The 24,733-nt window shown below is 42.8% G+C and overlaps 1 protein-coding gene across 2 annotated transcripts in view; it reads left to right on the top strand.

Moving 5' to 3' along the window:
- The window catches only part of CYLD (CYLD lysine 63 deubiquitinase), a 48,966-nt gene extending 24,778 nt beyond the window's left edge, over positions 1–24,188 (top strand). Inside the window, exons 8-19 of one of the 2 annotated variants that reach the window (XM_073659356.1) lie at positions 1,406–1,465; positions 9,822–10,204; positions 11,560–11,725; positions 14,245–14,386; positions 14,486–14,608; positions 18,306–18,397; positions 20,113–20,179; positions 20,774–20,906; positions 21,318–21,426; positions 22,898–23,016; positions 23,109–23,325; positions 23,706–24,188. In XM_073659356.1, the coding sequence (XP_073515457.1) occupies positions 1,406–1,465; positions 9,822–10,204; positions 11,560–11,725; positions 14,245–14,386; positions 14,486–14,608; positions 18,306–18,397; positions 20,113–20,179; positions 20,774–20,906; positions 21,318–21,426; positions 22,898–23,016; positions 23,109–23,325; positions 23,706–23,890 (1,796 nt within the window). In that variant the 3' untranslated portion in view covers positions 23,891–24,188. Of the gene's footprint in view, positions 1–1,360; positions 1,466–9,821; positions 10,205–11,559; positions 11,726–14,244; positions 14,387–14,485; positions 14,609–18,305; positions 18,398–20,112; positions 20,180–20,773; positions 20,907–21,317; positions 21,427–22,897; positions 23,017–23,108; positions 23,326–23,705 lie in introns of both variants that reach the window. The other variant, XM_073659355.1, reaches the window with a different exon arrangement.
- The last annotated feature ends 545 nt before the right edge of the window (positions 24,189–24,733 follow it).

Genomic DNA, 24,733 nt, shown 5'->3' with positions numbered 1-24,733 from the left:
TTTTGTAGCCTGCTGTAAAGTTTGCATGCTTTACTTCGCTTACACAAGACAGTGGACTTTACATATAAGTATTGCATGAGCAATGTGTTAGGACTCAAAGGGTCATGTACGTTTTTTTTTTTTCCTGGTCTTGTGGTATTCGTTGCTGTTTTTACGCCAAATTCTTCAAAATGTCACCCATGAATTTTATCTCATGATAAATATGTTATTGCTGGGTGTCCGTCCATTGAGACATTGCACTGATCACAAGAACTACACTTAAAGTCCCCTGAGTGATTTAAGTTTTACTGGTTAATGTTGGTTGTCTAGGTTACCAGCCACTGCTGCAGTCAAGCTTGTCAGCACTGATCTAATCACTGGAGCTCATCATCCAGCCAGCTTTAGTGACCCTGGGCTTTTTTGATCCTGCTGCAGCGGTGCGACATTGACGCTACCCTAATCAGGAGGACTCTGCCCACAGAAAACTGGAAGCCTGGCAATGAGTGACAGTTCGGACCAGTATCATGGTTGCACCGTTGGGTCTGAGCCGTGTGCTCTCTGATGCTGCAGCAGCATCAAAGAAGCCCAGAGACATTAAAGCCGGCTGGATGATGACCCCAGCGATCCAGCCAGCTTTAAATCAGTGCTTTCAAACTCTAATAAAAGAGCTTGTGAGCACTGCACATGCTTGACTGCAGCGGTGGCCAGTAACCTAGACAACAAACATTAAACAATACAATTAACCCCTCCATTCTTGAAAACTGAGATTTTTATTAAGATAAAAATTGTAAGCTTTCATGTTTTTACATGCTCTTTGCAAGTTTAAAAACGAGTGATGTTGAGAAAATCCCTTTTAAACATAAGGGTATGTGCACACAGGACATAAAATCCACTTCTTAATACTGTACCTGCATTGTACATAAAGTTTTATGATAATCGTGCGAAAACCGACCTGCGGCAGCATCTCTGCAATGAAATCCACATGATTTGGTGCTCAGATTTTGCCGCTGTGAATCTCATTCTGATAAGTTGCAGGCTATGTTCACACAATGAGTATTTGTAGCAGCTTTTTCTGTGGAAAACTGTTGGAAAGAAAAAAGTTGTGTGAAAAAAACAAACAAGCATTTTGACGTGCCATTTTACCCATTCATTTGATTTGATGAAAAATGTTGCAAAAAGCTGAATGAATTGACAAGCTGCAGGTGTGAAAAACGCTTTGATGGTTCAGATCCGCAAGGAAAAAATAAGCAGCCTGTGCATGAGATTTCAGCATGTGAACAGGCCCTTAATGTGGTCAATGTCATAAGGCCGGTATTTTTTTCTTATATTGTGAATATATATTAAAACGTGTGAGATAACTGATAAGTTGACAATGTCGCAGCTTCCTCTGGATCTGATCGTACACTTGGTGTTTTTGCACCCCCAGCCCGGGAGAGATTGTCACGAGGAGGAAGTTCTGGTATCCAAGAGAGCAATCGCTGTGAAGGTATATTTTTACATCGGGTGTACTAATTAATAATAATAATAATAATAATAATAATAATTTTTATTTATATAAGGCCAACATATTCCGCAGCACTTTACAATTAAGCGGGGACATGTACAGACAATAAATTCAATACAAGGTGAGACAGTTTACACAGTTACATTAGGAGTGAGGTCCCTGCTCGCAAGCTTACAATCTACAAGGAAAAGGGGGGACACAATAGCTGAAAAGTGCTTGTTATTTCAGGTCTGGGAATTATAATATGTCGGGATTATCATATAAAGCTGTATGATCCGGTCATCAGCCTGTATGTTCGAGTGCGATGCTCAATTACCGAGTGCAGTTATCGTGTGCATGGAGGGTGTAGAGACAGATGAACAGTAGGGAGCAGATTCTGAATAGTATTTGGGAGGGAACAGGGGAAAGTTAGTTTACTGGGTATTTGAGGTGGTAGGCTTGTTTAAAGAGATGGATTTTTAAAGTGCGCTTGAAGACATCGGGGCTAGGCATCAATCGGATCGGCTGGGGTAGAGCATTCCAGAGAACTGTTTCAGCACGAGAGAAGTCTTGGAGACGGAGGTGCGAAGTTCGGATTATGGGGGATGTTAGTCTTAGGTCATTTGTGGAACGGAGGGCACGTGTAGGACGATAGACTGAGATGAGAGAGGAGATATAAGGTAGTGCAGAACTGTGGAGTGCAATGAGTTTATAATGGACCCTGTAGCGAATGGGTAACCAGTGTAATGACTTGCACAAGGTGGAGGCATCGGTGAAGCGGCTGGACAGAAATACGACCCTGGCTGCCACATTCAGAACAGATTGGAGAGGGAAAATTTTGGTAAGAGGGAGACTGATCAGAAGAGAGTTGCAGTAGTCCAGACGAGAGTGAATAAGAGCGACAGTAAGAGTTTTAGCAGTTTCAAAAGTGAGAAAAGATCGGATTCTGGAGATGTTTTTAAGATGCAGGTGACAAGAGCGAGTGAGTGATCCGATATAGGGAGTAAAGGAAAGGTTAGTGTCGAATATGACCCCAAGGCAGCGGGTGTGCTGCTTGGGAGTTATGGTTGAACCCTCCAAGGTAATTTCGATGTTAGGTAGAGTTAGGTTAGTAGAGGGGGGAAACACAAGAAGTTCAGTTTTGGAGAGATTCAGTTTAAGATGGAGGACATGATGTTAGAGACAGCAGACAAACAATCCTTGGTATTTTGTATTAGGGTAGGGGTGATGTCAGGGGATGAAGTGTATAATTGGGTGTCATCAGCATAGAGATGATACTGGAACCCAAATCTGCTGATTGTTTGTCCAATAGGGGCAGAGTATAGAGAGAAGAGGAGGGGGCCTAGGACTGATCCCTGCGGAACCCCGATAGTAAGGGGACGAGGAGGGGAAGAGGAGCTGGCAAAAGATACAGTGAAGGAGCGGTCAGAGAGGTAGGAGGAGAACCAGGAGAGAACAGTGTCCTTGAGGCCTATAGAGCGGAGCATAGTGAGGAGGAGCTGGTGATCCGCAGTGTCAAATGCGGCAGAGAGATCCAGGAGAATCAGCTGGGAGCAGTGACCTTTGGATTTAGCTGTTAGTAGGTCATTAGAGACTTTAGTGAGGGCAGTTTCAGTGGAGTGTAAGGAGCGGAAACCAGATTGTAGAGGGTCGAGGAGAGAGTTATCTGAGAGATAGCGGATTAGATGGGAGTGGACCAGGCGTTCCAGGAGTTTAGAGATGAAAGGAAGATTAGAGACAGGTCTGTAGCTAGCAGTGCAGTTCTGGTCCAGGGATGGCTTTTTACGTAAAGGGGTTATGATGGCATGTTTAAATGAGGAGGGAAAGATACCTGAAGATAGAGAGAGGTTAAATATTTTAGTCAGGTGAGTGGTAACCACCGGTGAGAGGGACTGCAGGAGATGTGAAGGAATGGGGTCACTGTTGCAGGTTGTAGGCCGAGAAGAAGCGAGGAGGTGGGTAACTTCTTCTTCTGTAACAGGCTCAAAGATGGCAAGTGAGCTTGAAGTGCGGCAGGGACGGGGATCCAGGCACTGAGGAGATTGGGCTGAGATGTCCTGATGGATGTGGTCGATTTTTTCCTAGGAAATAAGTGGCCAGATCCTCACTGCTGAGGTTGGTGGTGGGGGCCTGTGCTTTAGGTTTCAGGAGGGAGTTTAAAGTTTCGAAAAGTCGTTTTGGATTGTTGGACATTGAAGTGATGAGGGTGGTGAAGTAGGATTGTTTTGCCAGATGAAGGGCACAGTTATAGGTTTTGAGCATGAATTTATAGTGGATGAGGTTCTCTGCTAAGAGATTTTCTCCACTGATGCTCAGCACACCTTGAGCAACGTTGAAGAAAACGTGTTTGCATCGTGTGCCAGGGCTGCCGTTGTCTGTGTCGGGTCTTTCTGCGTGTAGAAGGTGCGGCTTCATCTAGGGCACTCTTCAGTGTATTATTGTAGTGTGGCAATGCTAAGTCTGGACAGGAGAGGGAGGAGATGGGGGCTAAAGATGTGTGGAGCTTGTCCATAAGCTGCTGGGTATTAATGGTACGTGTATTCCTGTAAGTGTGGTAAGTGGGGGTGTCCCGGGTGAGGAGACCATTCTTAACAGAGAAGGAAAGAAGGTTGTGTTCTGAGAGCAGGAGAGGGGAGTTGGTAAAGTCATCCAGCGAGCAGAGACTGGAAAAAAACAGGTCCTGAGTATTCCCGTCTTCATGGGTAGGAGAATTAGTAAACTGAGCTGAGAGAGACGGAATGAAGAGGTTAGAGAAAGTAGATGAGAGGCAGATTGGGAGAGGGGATCATCGATGCGGATGTTAAAGTCGCCCATGATGAGGGTGGGGATGTCACATGATAGAAAGTGAGGAAGCCAGGTGGCAAAGTGATCCAAGAACTGGTGGGAGGAGCCTGGAGGGCGATACACAACCGCCCCTCGCAGGGAGAAGGGTTTAAAGAGTCTGATGGTGTGGACTTCAAAGGAAGGGAAACATAAGTGAGGGAACCGGGGGGGTGACCTGGAAAGCACATTGTGAGAAAAGGAGCAGACCAACACCTCCACCCTGTCTGTTGCCAGGTCTAGCGGTATGTGAAAATTTCAGCCCACCAAACGAGAGAGCAGCAGCAGCAGCGGTGGTGTCTGGCTGCTGAATCCAGGTTTCTGTGATAGCCAGAAGGTTAAGGGAATTAGAGAGGAAAAAATCGTGGATGTAAGTTAGTTTGGTACACACAGACCGTGCATTCCAGAGAGCACAATGGAAATCGATAGGAGAGGGCATGCACTGTACGTTAATAAGATTAGCAGGGTTTCAGCTGGAGGAGAGTAATGTATGCTAGTGGAGAAAGAAGAGAGAGAGCAGGTGGTGCAATGATTTGTATGAACGTTTTGAGTGCTGTATGGAGGTAGAGGATTGTTTGCAGTGGGTGAGGAATGTCAGTAGAGCCTCAGAGTTATACATGGGAGAGGGGAGAAGGGAGGGGCTGATATAGAGTGAGTGCACAGAATGTGTTAAAGGGCGGGCGAGTTGTGAGAAAGCAGAAGTGAAAACAAATAAAAAGCAGCTTTTTAAGACTAAAGCATAATGCAGTATGACTGACCGAGAAGCATGTTTGTATGAATATCTTATGCACCTTACCTGTCTCCTGCCCAACTGCCATTGTATAACTGCACTTTTAACTATTGCACTTAAAATCTAGTGCACGTGTGACCCCGCACGTGTGCTATCCCGAGCCAGAGCTGAATATATATGAAATGAGATGTCTACTAGAATCCAGCACCAGTTGGTCATGCTGAGTAATTAGTCAATTAGCACAAGGCCAGAGCAGGCAATGCTATGCAAGGTAAACACCCAATGTTAAACAAAGAGGCCATAAAACAGTGAAATAGAAAGCTTTGAACACTGAAATAGAAACGGGAAAAAAAAAAAAACAGGGATGAAGGGATTAAATACCATGGAAAAATCTTGCTAGAGAATATGACTCTGTTCACACTTATCATCAGACAGCACACAAAAACGGATGGAGGGATTAAATACTCTTTTATCCAATATGGCATCTACCCCTTGGCGCATCCCCTTAAACTTTAGAATCGGCATTGCATGGCACTAATGAGATACTTGTACAACGGTCTATTTTGGACGGTGTCTTTGCTTCCTCCCAGTTTGTAGATGCAGCTTCCTCTAGTTGCTGTAACCACAGCTTTTGTAAATGGTTCTTTTCCAAGAAAAACAGACTTTACTGAATGCAGGTTTTGTCCTGTTTGGACTCTTACAACTTGTACTTTCACCTCTTAAACATGCATAACAGGAGAAAAATTGGAAGCGCACGTCCGAATAATAAATTATAGTGCAGGAGTTTGCAGGGTAATAATTTATATTCTAAATCTGTATCTTCTGGTATTTTGCTATACAACCACAGTATAGGTTTGTGCTGCACCTGCCTAAACTGGAGACACCTGTGTCCTGCGCCACCTCCTGCGTGTCCTGCGCCACCTCCTGCGTGTCCTGCGCCACCTCCTGCGTGTCCTGCGCCACCTCCTGCGTGTCCTGCGCCACCTCCTCCGTGTCCTGCGCCACCTCCTAGGCCATCCTCCTTAGTATGGGAGCTGGTGCTGTTAACTCCTACATACTGGCTTCTACTCTGAATATGGTAGTATAGAAGGCAAAGCAGGACCCCCTCTCCTGCTGTCCTGCATCATGCAGCACCACACCACCCTGACAGCCTCCTTAAAAAAAACACTCCCACTATTTTTTTTCCTTTGCACATGGAATTAGTTTTCACTATCCTTATTCATGCGGTTAAACATCTTAATGCGCCATGATGGAGCTGGTCAGTGTCTTGGGCTGTGTTGCACAGCCGGCATCGGCCTCTAACAGCAGCTAGAGTCTGATCGCAGCTGTTAACCATGTAGATGCTGCAATCAATCACTGACAGCGGCCTTTAAAAGGAGCGATTGTAGGGCAACGATGGATAAGGTCTCATTCAGATGTCAGTGTTTTTTTTTTACTTTTAAGTAAAACTGACCGAGTTTCACCAGTGATTTTCATTGGAGTGTCATCAGATTTGCATCTGAGTTTGGTCTGAGTTTTTCATAAGTTTTTTTTTCACTGATGAGAAAATAGAAGGTGGAGAAACTTTCGTCTATCGGTCGATGAAAAACGGACAACACATGGATGGCATCCGAATGCTGTCAGATTATTTTCATGGATCCATAGACTTGAATTGCTGATTTTTGATCCGACACGCTGATCAATGTCAGACGTCTCCACAATCTTGCACAGATCATTCGGTCCAAGGAGAAAATGTCACATGTCAATAACCCTATAGACTGTCAAAGGTACAAGTGCTATCCGTGAAAAAACAAATAGCACTCATATGTGAAAAACTGACATCTGAATGAGGCCTTACCATAGCTGCTGTCGGTTTGTTAAAGCCCCCCATGGCTGTCCTCTTGGTAGTTCTGTGAAGCCCAGAGCTTCATAGGAGACCGCGATTTACACTATATACTGCACTATTGTCCTATTGCAGGATGTAAAAGAAGCAATCAAAAGTTTGCAGGTACTAGTCCATTAAGAAAACCAAATAATGGAATAAAAAAAAAGTTTTAAACATATAAAAATTTGAATGACCCCTTCCTTTTCCCCATTTTAAAACAAAGAAATTGAAAAAAATAAAACCAAAATATACTTATTTGGTATCACCGTATCCAAAACAGTTCAATCTATCAAAATATAAAATTAATAAACCTGATCGATAAATGACGTAAAGAGACAAAATATTAAAAAACTTCAGAATTTTTTTTTTTTTTTGGTCACCACATTTCCTTAAATAAAATACAATAAAAAGCAATCAACCAAATGTCATATGCAATGGTATCAATGTAAGCGATGGCTCTCCACGCAAAAAAAACAAGCCTTCAGCCAACTCCAGCAGCAGAAAATTAGAAACGTTACGGGTCTTCGAAACCAAATTTTTTTTTTTTCGTTTCTCAGTACATTATATGGTAAAATGAATAGTTTCTTTCAAATATGCAGCTTGTTCCACCAAAAAACAAACTTTTTATGACTATGTTGAGGGAAAAACTAAAAAGTTATGGGGTTAATTTATTTGATCCCACCTCACTTGTTTTCATTTGCCTCCTTCATTATTGGATGTTGGGTTGTGTGATCTCCAGTCTTACAACCAGTCGAGTGCATGTGCTACTATGTAGTCAGAAAGTCAGTATCTTTCTGTAAACTACAGAATAACATCATTAGCTATCAAAACCCCCTGGCAGCCCCTAGACTCTTTCCCACTCAGCCGTGCCGTCATTGTACCTCTATACACCCTCCCAGGTTAACACTTATGACAATTTCTTAATAAAAAAAAAAAGTGTAATTGCTGCCCTGATCAACCAATCATTGATCAGCTTTCATTTGATATCCTGCTCTTAAAATGAAAGCTGTGCTGTGATTTGTTGCTATGGGAAGGTATGGCAGTTATTCTTTTAGACAGTTTCATAAATCTGCTGTTACCATTTCTACTTTATGTAAGAGAGCACTGATATTGCAGGTAAGAGTCTGAAACTGTATCATATAGGATACACTGTGAACGCTGTATATACATCACATAGGAAACACTGAGACTGATGTATACAACACACAGGAGCCACTGAGACTGATATACAGCTCTGGCAAAAACTAAGAGACCACTGAACAGATTTCTATTGGAAAGCATGGAAAGACTGGTGGAAAGCATGCCAAGACGCATGAAAGCTGAGATTAAAAATAATGGTTAGTCCACCAAATATTGATTTCTGAACTCTTCCTGAATTAAAACATGAGTAATTTGAGGTCTGTTTGTTTCTTTTTTAGTATTTTGACGCTTTATCATTTGCTGCAAATAAATACAAAATTTTTAGCTTTCAATTTCGGAGACATGTCAGTAGTTTATAGACTAAAACAACAATGTACATTTTACTCAAAAATATACATATAAAGAGAAAAATCAGAGAAACTGAAAATTTTGCAGTGGTCTCTTAATTTTTGCCTGAGCTGTATATATATACATCATATAAGATACACTGAGGCTGATGGATATACAATACATAGGAGACTTTGAGAGATAGATAGATAGATAGAATATATATCTATATCTCATTTAAGATACATTGGGTACCGAAAGTAGGACTTGATTTGGAAAGGCACACACCTGTCTATATAAGATCTCACAGTACATGTCAGACCAAATGAGAATCATGAGCTTAAAGGAACTGCCCAAGGAGCTCAGAGACAGAATTGTGGCAAGGCACAGATCTGGCCATGGTTACAAAATAATTTCTGCATTACTCAAGGTTCCTAAGAGCACAGTGGCCTCCATAATCCTTAAATGGAAGAGGTTTGGGACCACCAGAACCTGGCCGTCCATCCAAACTGAGCAATCGTGGGAGAAGAGCCTTGGTGAGCGAGGTAAAGAAGAACCCCAAGATCACTGTGGCTGAGCTCCAGAGATGCAAAGGGAGATGGGAGAAAGTTCCACAAAGTCAACTATCACTGCAGCCCTCCACCAGTTGGGCTTTTATGGCAGAGTGGCCCGATGGAAGCCTCTCCTCAGTGCAAGACATATGAAAGCCCACATAGAGTTTGCTCAAAAACACATGAAGGACTCCCAGACTATGATAAATAAGATTCTCTGGTCTGATGAGACAAAGATAGAACTTTTTGGTGATAATTCTAAGCGGTATGTGTGGAGAAAACCAGACACTGCTCATCACCTGCCCAATACAATCCCAACAGTGAAACATGGTGGTGGCAGCATCATGCTATGGGGTGTTTTTCAGCTGTAGGGACAGGATGATTGGTTTCAATTGATGGAAACATGAATGCGGCCAAGTACAGAGATATCCTGGATGAAAACCTCTTCCAGGGTGCTCTGGACCTCAGACTTGGCCGAAGGGTCACCTTCCAACAAGACAATGACCCTAAGCACAAGGCTAAAATAACAAAGGAGTGACTTCAGAACGACTCTGTGACCATTCTTGCCAGAGCCCTGACCTAAACCCAATTGAGCATCTCTGGAGATGGCGAACTGGTATGTGCAGAGGGGAAGTCATAGCTCTTGATTCTCATTTTACCACTATGCAGGAGACACTTTAAGAAATTAGATTTTCAAAGTAAGTACACCAGTCTCATCAAGTCCAAGAAATCTATTCATTAATGGTTGCAATTTGTATTGTGAAATCTGGTTACAGATCCCCTTTAATACACTTCATTGCAGGACAGTGCTGCCATATGTGGTGCGCTGTTTATTTTCCCCATGATGGAGGGCTGCTTGGTTGGCGGGGGCTGCTCAGTTGACTTTTGTAGTAATAAAAATGCTTTTTTTCCCTCTATTCATTGTAGTTGTTGAAGACTCTGCAAAATCTCTAACAGAGACCTCTCCATCCTCATTTGGACACTGTTCTCCCCCTCTGCAGTCGACAGCAAGCAGCTGCTCCCCCGGAGAGAACCGATTTCATTCTCTTCCATTCAGCCTTTCCAAGATGTCCAGTACTAATGGCACAATGGGACACACTCCGCTCTCATTGTCTGTGCAGTCGGTCATTGGAGAAATAAACCATGCATCTCTGCAGGACAGTCCGCCTGGGCCCTCACATCTGTCAAATATGCACGGCCTGGAGGTGGGATCACTGGCAGAAGTTAAAGAGAACCCTCCTTTTTATGGCGTGATCCGCTGGATTGGGCAGCCTCTGGGAGTCGGTGAAATGTTAGCCGGACTAGAGCTGGTAATGCTTTTTTGGACCCTGTAGTGAACAGTGTTCAGGGCCCATGATGACAATGGAGGACGTGTACAAAGGGGTTCAGGGATGCAATGTAGTTACAAGGGTCACTGTTGTTTTATTTTTTTATGATTTTCCTAAGCTGCATCTATTGCTTAAAGGGTACCTGTCCTGTCCCCAAGTGCTGTTAACCAGCAGATATAGGTTTATCTGCATGTTAATAGCGCTACAATGTTGTGCGAACTTTATTCCTCCTGGGAGCCATCGGCTTTCAGTCTTCGAGGTGCGCACGAGACACTTACAGTCACTGCTCAGTACACAGTGAGTGATGGGTGTAAGCATGCACCAGCACTTTAATTGACAGCCGACTCTGCAGCACATCTGTGCAGACCTAGCTGTGAAGGTGCCAGGCAGTGCTTACAGCCCTCACTCACGGTGTGCTGAGCTGTGACTGTAAGCGCTTCGTGAAAGCCGGCGGCTCCCAGGAGAAATGCTTTCCCTTTAAATCGGAAGTATTCCAAGGCTTCGGATTGCCTTGAAAAAACGTGTATAGCACTCTGCAGTCTCTGTCTTTCTTCCTCTGTCTCTCTCCCCCTCTTTATTTCTTTCTCCCCGTGTCCCCTTCTCCCCGTGTCCTCGTGTCCCCTTCTCCCCGTGTCCTCGTGTCCCCTTCTCCCCGTGTCCTCGTGTCCCCTTCTCCCCCTGTCCTCGTGTCCCCTTCTCCCCGCGTCCTCGTGTCCCCTTCTCCCCCTGTCCTCGTGTCCCCTTCTCCCCCTGTCCTCGTGTCCCCTTCTCCCCTTGTCCCCTTCTCCCGCTGTCCTCTTATTTTTCTACTTTTCAACTAGTCAAAACTTTTTACACCAAAATGTGGGAAAAAAAGCTTAGATGAATCGGGCCTTTCTTTTCTTGTTTTTTTCTTTCTTTCTTTCTCACACGCTAATCTTCCTCACTGCTGTCACACACGCTATGTGTACAGTTTCTTTAGTATGTATGGCTTCTCTCCCTAATTCTATAACAATGCTGTGAGTTGTGACAGTATTCAGATTCACTACAAAATGGCTGCTGTTTTTCCTGCTTATTTGGAAAAACTACCTGAGTTAACAGGTACTCTTTACAATAACTGAGCATCTGCTCCCAATGTGCAACTGGGACTTACCACTGGAGCTTACATGACACCGGCCCTATAAGAAAACTATAGAAATACTATAATATTGCCCTGTCCTTAGTCACAGCACAGCTCCCCTAGTGGTCTAACTGCAAATTTAGGGTGACTCTTTTCTGGGTATCAGACATGGGCGGATGTTCCCAGTGCTGTGATTGTAATATGTGCATTTTGGTTTTTTTTCCTATGATCCCTTCAGGAAGATGAATGTGCAGGATGCACGGACGGCACTTTCAAGGGGACAAGATTTTTTACCTGTGCCCCCAAAAAAGCACTTTTCGTGAAGCTGAAGAGCTGCAGGCCAGACTCCAGGTTCGCGTCACTACAGCCAGTCTCCAACCAAATAGAACGTTGTAATTCTCTAGGTAATGAATGATTAAACCTTCCCAAAAGGGAGAGATGGAAGTCCTCGGTATAAGGCCTCATTCAGACGTCCGGGTTTTTTTTTTGCATGCAAGAAAAATGACTGTTTTCATTTTGCTCTTCTCATCAGTGTAGCTTTTGTCATACACAAAAAAATATTTTTTCCAGACTTCTGTTTTACCCAGTAAAAATACTGATGACATGCGAGTGCTGTCTGTTTATCGACTAGCTCCCCATTCACTTCAATTGATAATTTTGATTGCAAATCAGATATTAAAGTCCAGATCTCCTTTTTTTGGGGGGTGGGCAATCATTAGACGAAAAACATGGATAGAACTTGAAATAGAGACATCTGTAGTCTCCAGTGTTCTTAAAAGGAATTTGTCAGCAGGTTTTTGCCATGTAAACTAAGAGAAGCATGATGTAGGGGCAGAGACCCTGATTCCAGCTATGTGTCACTTACTAGGCTGTGTTTTCCTGATTCAATAAAAATCAGTGTTTTCTGAGCAGGAAATTATCACTACTGGACAAGCTGACTTGTGCCTCCTAGTCCTCCTTCTTTGTATAAGTCCGCTCCCACCACAGATTTGCAGCTTCCTGTGCACGGTGTGCATAGGCAGAAAGCTGCCAATCAGTGGTGTGGGCGGGGTTATACATAGCTTAGCATTCAGAGCTCTGCTGATCTTCAGCAGAGAAAGCTGATTTTATCACAATTGCATCCAGTAATCTAAGTGATACATCGCTGCCCCTGTATCATACTGTTCTTGGGGTAACCTGAAGATAGCTTTACAATGCATGGTCCCAGCAGTGGAGCTTCTTACTGCCCATGCTGACAATCAATGGTCCTATTAACATTCTAGGAAATATCTCTTGGTTATTTTCATGAGCTACATTTATTGCCTCCCTAGACCAAGTGAGCGTGATTTGCTTATTAAAGGGAATCTGTTAGCAGGTATTTGGCATGTAATCTGAGAGCAACATGATATAGGGACAGAGACCCTGATTCCGGTGATGTGTCACTTACTGGGTTTCTTGCTGTAGTTTTGATAAAATCACTTCTTTCTCTGCTGCAGATCTACCAATTTTCTGAATGTTGAGCTCTGTATAACCCCACCCACCGCACTGATTGGCCGCTTTCAGTGTACACAGAAAGCTGCCAATCAGTGCTGGGAGCGTGGTTTTGACGAGGAGGCACGAGACACCTAGTCCTGTAGTGATAATCTCCTGCTGATAAAACACTGATTTTATTGAAACTGCAATGCACAGCCTAGTAAGTGACACAACGCTGGAATCAGGCTCTCAGCCCCTACATTGTGCTGTTCTATAGCAAAAACATGTGTACATAACCCATATAAAGTTATTTAAGAAAAATTATCATGATATTTCCTATAGTCATTTCTTTTCTTTTTTTTTTTTCAATTTCCTGACGGAGGACCTCTTTAAGTCTAGGTGTTTTTTCAGCTTTTTTTTTTTTTTTTTTTTTTTTTTTTTAATGCAAATTTTCAGCTGCTTTTTACAGTACCAGGAAAGTCAGAGATTTCAGAAATCTCATGCACACTGCTTGGTATTTTTGTCCTCATTATTTTGTGCTTTGCATTTTTTTTGCACAATAGAGCATGTCACTTCACTTCTTTCAGCATTTTTTCAGCATTTTTCACCCATTGGAAGCAATGGGTAGTGCAAAAAAAATGCTACAAAAAATGCAGGTGTCAGGTTTTAGTGAAAAAAAGCAAGTACGTGAAACAGCAGTATGTGAAACCAATTATTTTTGTGATTTTTTTTTTTTTTCCCAAATTTAAACCATAATGTCTTGGTCACCTGAGATGGCAGTTAGGATTAGTACAGTTTAATTAGTGATGTGTACATATTAAACATTGGCCGACCAAGGTGTGAGATTGAACAATACCTGTGGCTGACCAAGGTATGAAATTGAACAATGCTTGAGCAGCTCAATGGCAGACCAAAGTGTGAAAGTAAACAGTGTCCTACAAACTCAATACACTGCCAATGTCTTTTGTAAACTATTCCAGACTAATTCACCTCCCCCCGCTGTTAGATTTGTAATTCTGGTTAATATGGTGTCACATATGTCTTGCATTGGTGACCTGTGTTCATGCTTCTGTGGTGGAAGCAAAGCTGAACTTTGGGATCCTGAAAAACGCAGCAAAAAAACGCGTTATATGAGGTAGCTTCTTTCCTGCCAAGAGATCTGGTTTTGCGGCAGAAAAAAAAAACACTGAAAAAAACGCCAATTGTGAACATAGCCTTAGAGTATATTTCATGACCCTGCTTAAATATCAATCTCTAGGAAAACCTAGCATATGTTTGTAAAAGTAAGCCAAGCTAGGGGGCGCTATTCATATGTGACCAATTTGTTACAGAAGTATCTGCGGCTGTCCTTCTAAATGGGACCATGTGATCTTGAAAATAGTAGAGCATTGGAGCACAAAGAATATTAATAAGTTGTATAAATTTGGAGATTATTTCCAGCAGTGTAACCGTAGACTTTATTCCTTTTCAGCCTTTGGAGGTTATTTGAGCGAAGTTGTAGAAGGGAACACCCCTCCCAGGACAGAGAAGGAAGGCTTAGAAGTCATGATCGGGAAAAAGAAAGGCATCCAGGGCCACTACAACTCCTGCTATCTGGACTCCACCTTATTTTGGTGAGGATTTCCTGCACTCATGGTATAAGGTATCTGCTCCTGACCGATCTCCACTCTTCCAAGATCAGAAAGTAATTATCTGTTTTCTTTCCGGAAAAGCTTATTTTCCTTCAGTTCTGTGCTGGATTCTGTCCTGCTGAGGCCGAAAGACAAAACGGATGTAGAATATTACAGCGAAACACAAGCCCTTCTGAGGACGGAGATTGTGAACCCTCTGAGGATGTAAGTGATTCTGAAGATATACATGTAAATGCTCATGCGGATGTAGCAGTGCTGATCTGGTCACCATCCATTTGGACTTTAGCATTTGTGTATCATGATAAAACTTTAAGATTAATGCAGTGAGAATTCATAGCATTACATGTTAAGTTAGGTGTTGGCATCTTTACGCAAATGGCATAACTGTATGTCCTGCACTGGGGCGCTGAGTGTGAGAGGGAGCTCGGGAGCGGCGTGCGTGCGGGGAGGGAGCTCGGGAGCGGCGTGCGCGCTGGGAGGGAGCTCGGGAGCGGCGTGCGCGCTGGGAGGGAGCTCGGGAGCGGCGTGCGCGCTGGGAGGGAGCTCGGGAGCGGCGTGCGTGCGGGGAGGGAGCTCGGGAGCGGCGTGCGCGCTGGGAGGGAGCTCGGGAGCGGCGTGCGCGCTGGGAGGGAGCTCGGGAGCGGCGTGCGCGCGGGGAGGGAGCTCGGGAGCGGCGTGCGCGCGGGGAGGGAGCTCGGGAGCGGCGTGCGCGCGGGGAGGGAGCTCGGGAGCGGCGTGCATTTTAGATGAGAAAATAGAAAAAAAATTGGTATAGAAGGCCCTCCATCCTGATCCTCATTCCCATCCTGGTATACATGGCCCCCTCAAACCACACACTTAAAAAAATAAAGGATTCTTCTCTCCTTCCCTCTTCTCCAGCGGCGTCCTGTTCTGATGTCAGCAGCTGACATCAGCGTGTAAGCCGCACATGACGTCACTGCATGCGCCCTCAAATGCTGAGGTCAGCTGCCAGAATATTCACTGCTCCCCACGCCCAGGACTATGGAGGTGGAGAGCAGTGAATATTCATTAGCTTTAATAGAGAGCACATGTGATCGGTGAGCAGCTGCAGGAGCCGCTGTGTATCTGCTATTAAGGAAAGTGAATATTCACTGCTCCCCATGCCCATAGTCCCTCCCACCTTTAGCCACTGGCTTTGGGGCATAGTGGTGGGAGGGACTATGGGCGTGGGCAGCAGCCGGCTCCTGAATCCTTTGACCCGCTCCGCTGCCGCTCCCCCCGACCCACCACCATCCACAGCCGGACTATAAGGTACCGTACATCCAGACAATAACCAAGGGTGTACCCAGGTGAATGTGCTTGGTTTGAACAGTCAGTCTGTGATTACAGAGTGCCTTTAAAGTAGAAAGACGCAGAGACAAAAACAAAATAATTTCACCATAAATGGAATTTATTTATTACTACATATTTTACTTAAGGGGTTGTGTGGCGCCGCTAGCTTCCACATCGGAGATGAGCAGTGATGATGATGTTATACGGCCTCACATATCTGCAGAATAGATATCCTGCACGGGTCTCAGCAGGTTGTAGGGTCATTACGTCGGCAGCACCGGCTCACCTTTTGATGGATAAGTAATTGGCATCTGTCAAAAAAATATAGTAATTGGACCCTGAGGGTCACTTTGGGCAAGTTAAAGATCCCTTTACCAGTGCTGGGGCCAACAAACACCTTAGATGAATGTCGGCCAATCGCTGATCTTTCTGCTGACAGCCCTCTCATCCGATACTCCCATACACAGGAGCGTTCGCTCCGCCGAGTGCTCGTGCTCTATAACAAAGCTGCCGACAGACATCAATGGCAGCTGCTTATTTCTTGGTCAGCAGTTCGAAATTGGACATACCTGATTGACATCTTCCCCAACTATCACTTGTCCGGGGCCTCCATACACATTACAGTGTCAGCTAAACACGTCCATATTGGCAGGTTCAGCCGACATCAGTCTCGTGTGTATGAGCGGCTTTAGTGCTGGTCTGGACGATGGGTGAGAAGCTGGAAACCCAAAAAGGAAATTTTAGGATGACTACTACTAACGGACCAGAGAAGGCGTTTTTCTTGGATCGTGCATGGGGGTCAGTGAAAACAAGGTTTTTGTGAAAAAGCCCTTACCAATAGTAGTAAATCTGAAAAAAGAAGACTTTAAGGGGTATTCCCATCTCCAAGATAATATCCCAATATGTAGTGGGTGTAATAATAATATAATATAATATTAGCAAATAGCTACAATTATAAATGTTGTATAGTTCTTCTGATAAGCTATGTCGCTTACCCCATGTTCAGGGCATTACAGTAACTTAGATATCCATGGTTACGGCTGCACACACAGTGACAGTTAGCTGTGGGTGATCGTAACCATGGATACCTAAGCTACTGCAGTGCCCTGCACATGGGGTATGCGACATAACGAATCAGAAGAACTAGACTACATTTCTAATTGGAGGTATTTGATAATAATATTATTATTATTACCCCTAATACATATTCGGATAGGATCTTGGAGATGGGAATACCCCTTTACACTTGGAATCAGGGAATACACTATTTTTGTTGACCAGGTTGGAGGCAGCCTGCAGCATGCTGAGAGTTGTAGTTCCACAGGTTGCTGCCCCCTGCTGTACACCAGATATTTTGATGCCTTATATAATATCAGGAGGAGTCCTGCCAAATAACACAGCCGGCCTCAATACATCAGACATCTATACAGAAATAGAACAATGTCCCGTGTCCCAATATCAGTAACCAGTAATGTCTCCTCACCATTGTGGACTTGTCTGGGCCTGCGGGTTTTACGCGGCCATATAATCTGCCCAATCGTTCTGTTATTTGCCCTCTCCTGTTACAATAGGGTCATGTAAACCTGTAGTGATGGACTCATTTGAGATGAAAACTTTCCTGCCCCCTTGATGCGACCGGCCAAGTCTGAGGATGAGGCGTAGCCTGTCGCTTTCTCCAGTTCACCCAGTACTTATAATTAACGAAGTAGGATCCTGAATCTAATCCTAAGCTTTAATTACAACACAGAAATAGCACTTGTGGATAGGAGCCGTAATCCTCCACCAAGGAGTCCGCTAAGAAGTTTATTTTTATTAGTGATATCAAAGCTGCGTATGTAAGGAAGATGCCAATGATGGGCCCGGCCTGTTACCTTTCACGTATGATCTGTTCTCCTCCTGATATTGCTGCTTGACAGAACTAATATTTATTGAGGTTTAAAGGCCCACAAATCTCCTATATGAAAATGTAACGGCCCCCTAACTGGAAATATATCATCAGAAAAGCGCATATATAAATGTAAATCCATCGACCCCTTCACATCTTCTATCTGTTGCTGCATTCCTGATAAAATGGCAGTTTCATTTTGTATGCAAAAGAGGTGTTAAGATCTCTGGGTGTGACAGAGCACTTCCCAAGCTGCTGACTACCTAGCTTGTTTCCCTCTTTAGCTAGATTGATAGCTCACACTGTCTGTGTGATGCCAGGCAAGGAAATCAGCCAGTGACTTATTAGTCAAGCTAAAGAGACTGGTACAGGATGGGGAGACAACCTTGGGATTCAGAGGCTCAGGAAGTGCTCTGTTACACCCAGAGCACTTAACAACTCATTTGCATGTGCATTAAAACACTAATTACTTGGGAGTGCAGCAACAGATAGAAGATATAAAGGTGCCGAAGTATTTAGCGTTCAAAATACCCTCATGGCTGTATGTGCATCTTCATTGTGTAGCCTCCAGCTGCACATTGATCAGAGCTGCACAGTGTCTACCTTTACTGCATCCTTCTGTATGGAATAGTATAGTCTGCTATGTTAGACCATACTAGAAAAAATGTTCTGAAATAATATGTGAAGGCAAACTACAATCTTTTCTTTTCTTTTGCCTTCCAGATATGGATATGTTTGTGCAACAAAAATAATGAAATTAAGGAAAATTCTAGAGAAAGTAGAAGCTGCTTCAGGATTTACATCGGAAGAAAAAGGTTTGTATTGTATTAATTTTCAAGATTGTCAAAATACATTTTCTTTTTTTTAACATAAGATAGTATGTAGAATACCAGATGTTCAGTGGGAAGGGGTCTCTACAGAAGTAGTATGTGTCCTGCCCAGCTTCTTCTCTAGTGCACTCCCGGGTATTACACCCAGGCACAAAACAGTGGTAATGTTACAGAGGAACTACTAGTCAGGTCATGTAAGTCTGAGAAACTATTTTTAAGAAACAATACTAAGGTAATACTGTAAAGGAGAGGGCATCTTAACAAAAAAAAAAATAGAAGTCATGTTCTGGGTGCCTCCAGCCATAACGTTAACTATGCAGTCACTAGTTTGCTAGGAAAAAATTAGAAAAAGTGAGAAAAGGGTTAGAAAAGAGACAGAAGAATTTCCAACCCAGAGTGTATAGTAACGCCAACATCCACGGTGGAGGAAAATATTGATTATATGGATGTATATAGTCATGAGAAAAACTAAGTACACCCTCTTACAAGGTTCTGGTTTTACAGATCGTGACAAAAAAAATCAGTTTTTTTAGAAGGTCTTAAAATTGGGTAAATACAACCTCAGATGAAGAGCAACACATGACAAATTACACCATGTCCTTATTTATGCACCTATCAAGGCCAAAATGCAGAAGCACAGTGTAAAAAAATTAAGTGCACCCTGAGAGTCAATAGCTTAGCAGCAATAACTTAAAGTAATGGTTTTCTATGTGACTTTATCCGTCTCACATCGTTCTGGAACAACATGTCCAAATCCTCACCCTTCCACCACTGTGATTGACAGTTGGTCTGATGTTTGTGCTGATTTGCTGTTCTTGGTTTTCACTAAATGTGGCACCGGACATTATGGCCAATCATCTCCACCTTGGCCTCATCTGTCCAAAGCACATTGTTCCAGAAGTCTTGTAGTTTGTTTAGATGCAACTTTGCAAAATGTAGCCGTACTGCCACTTCGTGTTGTCATGAACTTGAATCTTTAATATGCAAACTGAGGCCTTTAGAGTCTGAGCTGTAGCTCTTAGTTTTCTTTTTCTGAGCATTTCATCTTGACTTTGGGGTGAATTTGCTTGGACGTCCACTCTAGGAAGATTGACTGTCCTGAATGTTTTCCACTTGTGAATAAGCTTTCTCACTGTAGAATGATGGAAATAGTTTTCTAATTCTTCCCCAATTTATGAGCAGCATCAATTATAGTTCATTTTTGGTAAATAAACAATGACACTGTGTAGTTAATTTGCCTTGGATAATTGTTAATCTAAGTTTGTATACCCAATATTAAGGACCGAAATACTGGATTATTTTTTTTTTTAGAATACTTGCACTGATACATAAAAGCATAGAAATGAAAAAGGCTGGCTTTAGATTTTCTCATGACTGTGCCTGTGTTTGTATATATATTACATTATATACATACACACAAAAAAATAGTATATATATATATATAATATTATTATTTTTTTTACGTCTGTATATTATTTTTTAATATATATCAAATGTATATGTATGTATGTATATAATATTTATTACACACGTACGTACATATGCTCACATTTTGTATTTTGTCATTGGAATCCAGGCTTCATTTGGTGTGAGTTGGCTCCATCTGGTGGCTATAAAGTATAATAGCATCTGCTTTAAAATGCATAGTTCAGGTTACTGATTGTTATCTGGGTTTTTTTGTTTGTTTGTTTTCTCAACAGATCCAGAAGAATTCCTGAATATATTATTCCATCATATACTAAGAGTAGATCCCCTATTAAAAATAAGGTAATCCATATGCAAAAGAACAATTATTCTATAATTAATCTTCATAAAGCCTAGTGGCCAAAAAAAACAAAATTAAAAACTGAGCTGCATTTGATTTATGTGGTATTATGACCCCCCTTTTGTGCGGCCTTTTTATTTGCCTTTCTGGTCTTAAACTGGGGTGAAATAACTAGTTATGTTATCAATATATGGAACTTGTAAGGTTGCTTCCATTTCACTGTTGTTTTTGGAAGGATGAGACTTTTTACTTGTATTGTAAATGCAAATAAAATCTCCTCTGGGGTAGTCTTAAAGGATATTGACAACTTCGGGGACAGTTTTTAAATATTAATGGAAAAAAGAAAAAGGTAAACTGTGTCTGGGTGCTGCTTACTGCACACTCCATATTGAATATACTTGCATGATTGGCCAAACTGAGCATGCATGTGTATGGGGGAGTCGGAAGAGAGTGGTCGGACCTATGCTATCTAATAAGTATAGACACAAGCTTAAAGGGAGAGTCCAATATATAAGAAATCAATCAATCATTCTGGAGTTAAAGCTCATGTAAATTTCTAATATACTTTTGTGTTTCAATTATTCCTAAACATTCAGGTCGGCGGGGCAGAAAGTGCAAGATTGTTACTTCTATCAGATTTTCATGGACAAGAATGAGAACGTCGGGGTCCCCACCATCCAGCAGCTTCTAGAGTGGTCGTTCATCAACAGCAGCTTGAAGTTTGCGGAGGTAAAGTGTATCATTAGCGCTACTTCTTAGTGATTGTTCGGCCCGGTGTGACCTCATCGTTACGGCATGATGCGTACGTGACGTCTCGCGCCCGGCTAATAAGAGGGACCGTAGATGTAGGGAGGTGGCAGCCACTTCTCATGGCTCGTCTGACAGCCATAGATTACTGATGTGGCTTCTGGACCTGGGTTCTGCCAGTGTCTGATACCTTCCTGATCTTGGCTCCAGATCCTGTTCTGTCCTATATATTAGTATGGACAGAATTCATAAGCTTTCTAGTCTGGTTACGACTAATGAAATCAGACAGGGTCCTTCCCTTGCTATTGTAATTCTCCACAGCAGCCACTTGAAAAATCTGAAATTTTCCACTTAAAAAAATAAATAAATAACCTGACGCATTGTCTTCCATAGGCGCCATCATGTCTGATAATTCAGATGCCTCGATTCGGAAAAGACTTCAAGATGTTCAACAAAATCTTTCCCTCCCTGGATCTCAACATCACAGATTTGTTGGAAGACAGTGAGTCCTGCTTTTGTCAGCCAATGACCTATAATGATATGATTTCATATATACAGTGCCTTGAAAAAGAACATTTCCACATTTTTTCACTTTATATCCACAGTACATGTGATATACCAACAATCTAGCTCAGTGAAACTGGATGGAGGTGTCTGTGAACAGCAATTTCCAAGTCTTGTCACAAATTCTCAACGAGATTTAGGTCTGGACTGTGACTGGGCTGTTCACACACAGGAATATGCTTTGATCTAAACCATCCATTGTAGCTCTGGCAGTATGTTTAGGGACATTGTCCTGCTGGACGGTGAACCTACACCCCAGTCTCAAGTTTTTTGCAGCCTCTAACAGGTTTTTCTGCAGGATTTCCCTTTATTTAGCTAAATCCATCTTCCCACCAACTCTGACCAGCTACCCTGTCCCTGCTGAAGAAAAGCATCGCCACAGCATGATGCTGCCGTCACCATGTTTGACGGTGGGGATGGTGTTCTCAGGGTGATGTGCAGTGTTAGTTTTTTTGCCACACAGCATTTTGCATTTAGCCCAAAAAGTTCTACTTTGGTCTCATCTGACCAGAGCACCTTCTTCCACATGCTCGTGGTGTCACCTACATGGCTTTTTGCAAACTGGACTTCTTATGGCTTCCTTTCAGAAATGGCTTTCTTCTCGCCACTCTTCCATAAAGGCCGGATTTGTGGAATATATGACTAATAGTTCTCCTGTGGACAGATTCTCCCACCTGAGCTGTGGATCTCTGCAGCTCCTCCAGAGTGACCATGGGCCTCTTGGCTGCTTCTCTCATTAGTGCTCACCTTGCTTGATATATCAGTTTAGGTGGACGGCCATGTCTTGGTAGGTTTGCAGTTGTGTCATACGTCTTCCATTTTTGGGTGATGGATTGAACAGTGCTCCGTGACATGTTCAGACCTTGAGCTATTTTTTTAACCTAACCCTGCTTTACTCTTCTCCACAACTTTATCCCTGACCTGTCTGATGTGCTCCTTGGTTTTCATGATTCTGTTGGATCCTTAATGTTCTCAAACAAACCTCCTGAGGCCTTCCCAGAGCAGCTGTAGTTATACTGAGAATAAATTACACACGGGTGGACTCAATTTACTGATTGTGACTTATGGAGACAATTGGTCACTCAGGATTTTATTTAGGGCTATCTGACTACAGGGGGACTGACTACAATTGCATGTCACAATTTTCAGATTTATATTTCTATAATAATTTGAAAACCATGTATCATTTCCTTTACACTTCACAAATACTTGCTACTTTGTGTTGGTATATCACATAAAATCCCAATAAAATACATCTAAGTTTGTGGGTGTAACGGGGAAAACTGTGAAAGAGTTAACAGGGTATGAATACTTTTCCAAGGCACTACATGAATGTGTGTGTACATATATATAATTTATTAATTATAATGTCCGTGTAATCCTGCGGTCCTCTTTCCTCCCCGTTCCAGCCCCCCGGCAGTGTCGTATCTGTGGAGGGCTCGCCATGTATGAATGCAGGGAGTGCTACGATGACAGTGATATTTCTGCAGGGAAAATCAAGCAGTTTTGTAAAACCTGCAATACCCAGGTCAGTACATGTAAGAAATATTAACCCTCTCCTGCCCATAAGAGGGTTATGGCTTTACAGATAAGCTTAACACATTACTTTTCTCTCCAAAGGTTCATCTCCACCCAAAAAGACAGCATCATAAATTCAACCCTGTGTCCCTGCCGAAGGAGCTGCCGGACTGGGACTGGAGACACGGCTGCATACCGTACCAGAAAATGGACTTATTTGCTGTTTTATGCATTGAGACCAGTCATTATGTGGCTTTTGTGAAGTATGGACGGGATGACTCCGCATGGGTGTTTTTTGACAGCATGGCCGATCGTGATGGTACGTGTTCACATGATGAGATCCGTGTAAATTCTCAGCTCATTGTATTAAAGTAATTCTCCGAGCAGAAGCTGAAAATTCATCTGTTGCCCCAAGTGGAGGCAATTATCCTACCCCATAATCCAGGGTGATCAAGGGATTATGGAAAATTGCTTCTATGCTCGTCGGTCCCAGGTAATGATGATGCATAGATTTCATAGAGTCACAACGAGGGGCTTTTGGCCAAGGTACGATGTGCCATTTTGAAAAGGAGTGGTTTGCAGCACCAATGCGTGATCTATATAGATAGAGATTGTTCTTAAGAATCCAAGAACCTACAGTTTTTAATATCTTTTAGAATCGTCTTGGATTAAGTCTCAGGTTTTTGTTTTTTCTCGCAGGTGGGCAGAATGGATTTAACATTCCACAAGTCACTCCTTGCCCAGAAGTCGGGGAATATCTGAAAATGTCTTTGGAAGAACTTCATGCCTTAGATTCTCGAAACATTCAGGGTTGTGCACGGCGGCTCCTGTGCGATGCCTACATGTGCATGTACCAGAGTCCCACCATGAGCTTGTACAAATGAACATCCATGAGTTCCCGACATGGAGAGCACTGTAATGGCTGCCTGAAACTGTAGCAACTGGTGGAGCGGCCATGCTGGAGGGCCACAAGGATGCTTATACAATGCCGGGCGGCTGATGAAGATTTTGTTTCATACACTAAAATCCTTTAACCTGTTTGCTGTCGACAACAGTACCTTACAGCTCTACTGCATTTACAATCTCTTTGCACTTCAAGTGTTTTCTTTTTTTTTTGTTTGTCTTTTACGTTCAACTGAATGTACGTCACAGTGAAGATTAAAACCGCTAAAGCTTTAAGTTATAATCTAGTTTTAATGTGTTATTTTATTTTTGTTTGAAAAGTATTAAATAGCACAAATGAAGTTATTTTTGCGTTTGGGTAATTATTACTGATTATGTACAGTGCCCCGATGGTATCCTTCTTTTCAGCTTATAGGCATTTTCTTCTTAGCCATACTTTTATGCTGTAGGGGTGTTCCCATCCCATAATTTGATGGCATATCTTCGGGATATACCACTTTATTAACAATGGAGGTCTAACTTTTAAAACCCGTACTCATCATGAGAATCAAGGGTCTGCAACGTTCGCTCAACATTGCAACCTCAATGCACTCTTGGCCTCCTGCTTTTCAGGGCAACTATTACATCTGTGCTGGAAAAGACTGAAGAGAATGATGAGATGGCAATACCCTTTTAATGAAGACCTGTCAGTTGCTAAAAAGAAATAATGTTAGAGATTCTCCAAGAATATAATAAAATGGCCCCATCACATAATTCAAACAGCAGCCCGTCTGAATCAAGTGTCTGGACTGGCTTCAGTCTGAAGAAACACATTTGAGTCCTGT

The sequence above is a fragment of the Phyllobates terribilis genome, unplaced genomic scaffold, assembly GCF_046119375.1.
Source record: "Phyllobates terribilis strain yellow unplaced genomic scaffold, ASM4611937v1 Scaffold_13__5_contigs__length_258822181, whole genome shotgun sequence".
In the NCBI taxonomy this organism is placed as follows: domain Eukaryota; kingdom Metazoa; phylum Chordata; class Amphibia; order Anura; family Dendrobatidae; genus Phyllobates; species Phyllobates terribilis.
Note: the sequence above shows the minus strand (reverse complement) of the source record. Positions and strands in the feature narration are given on the sequence as shown.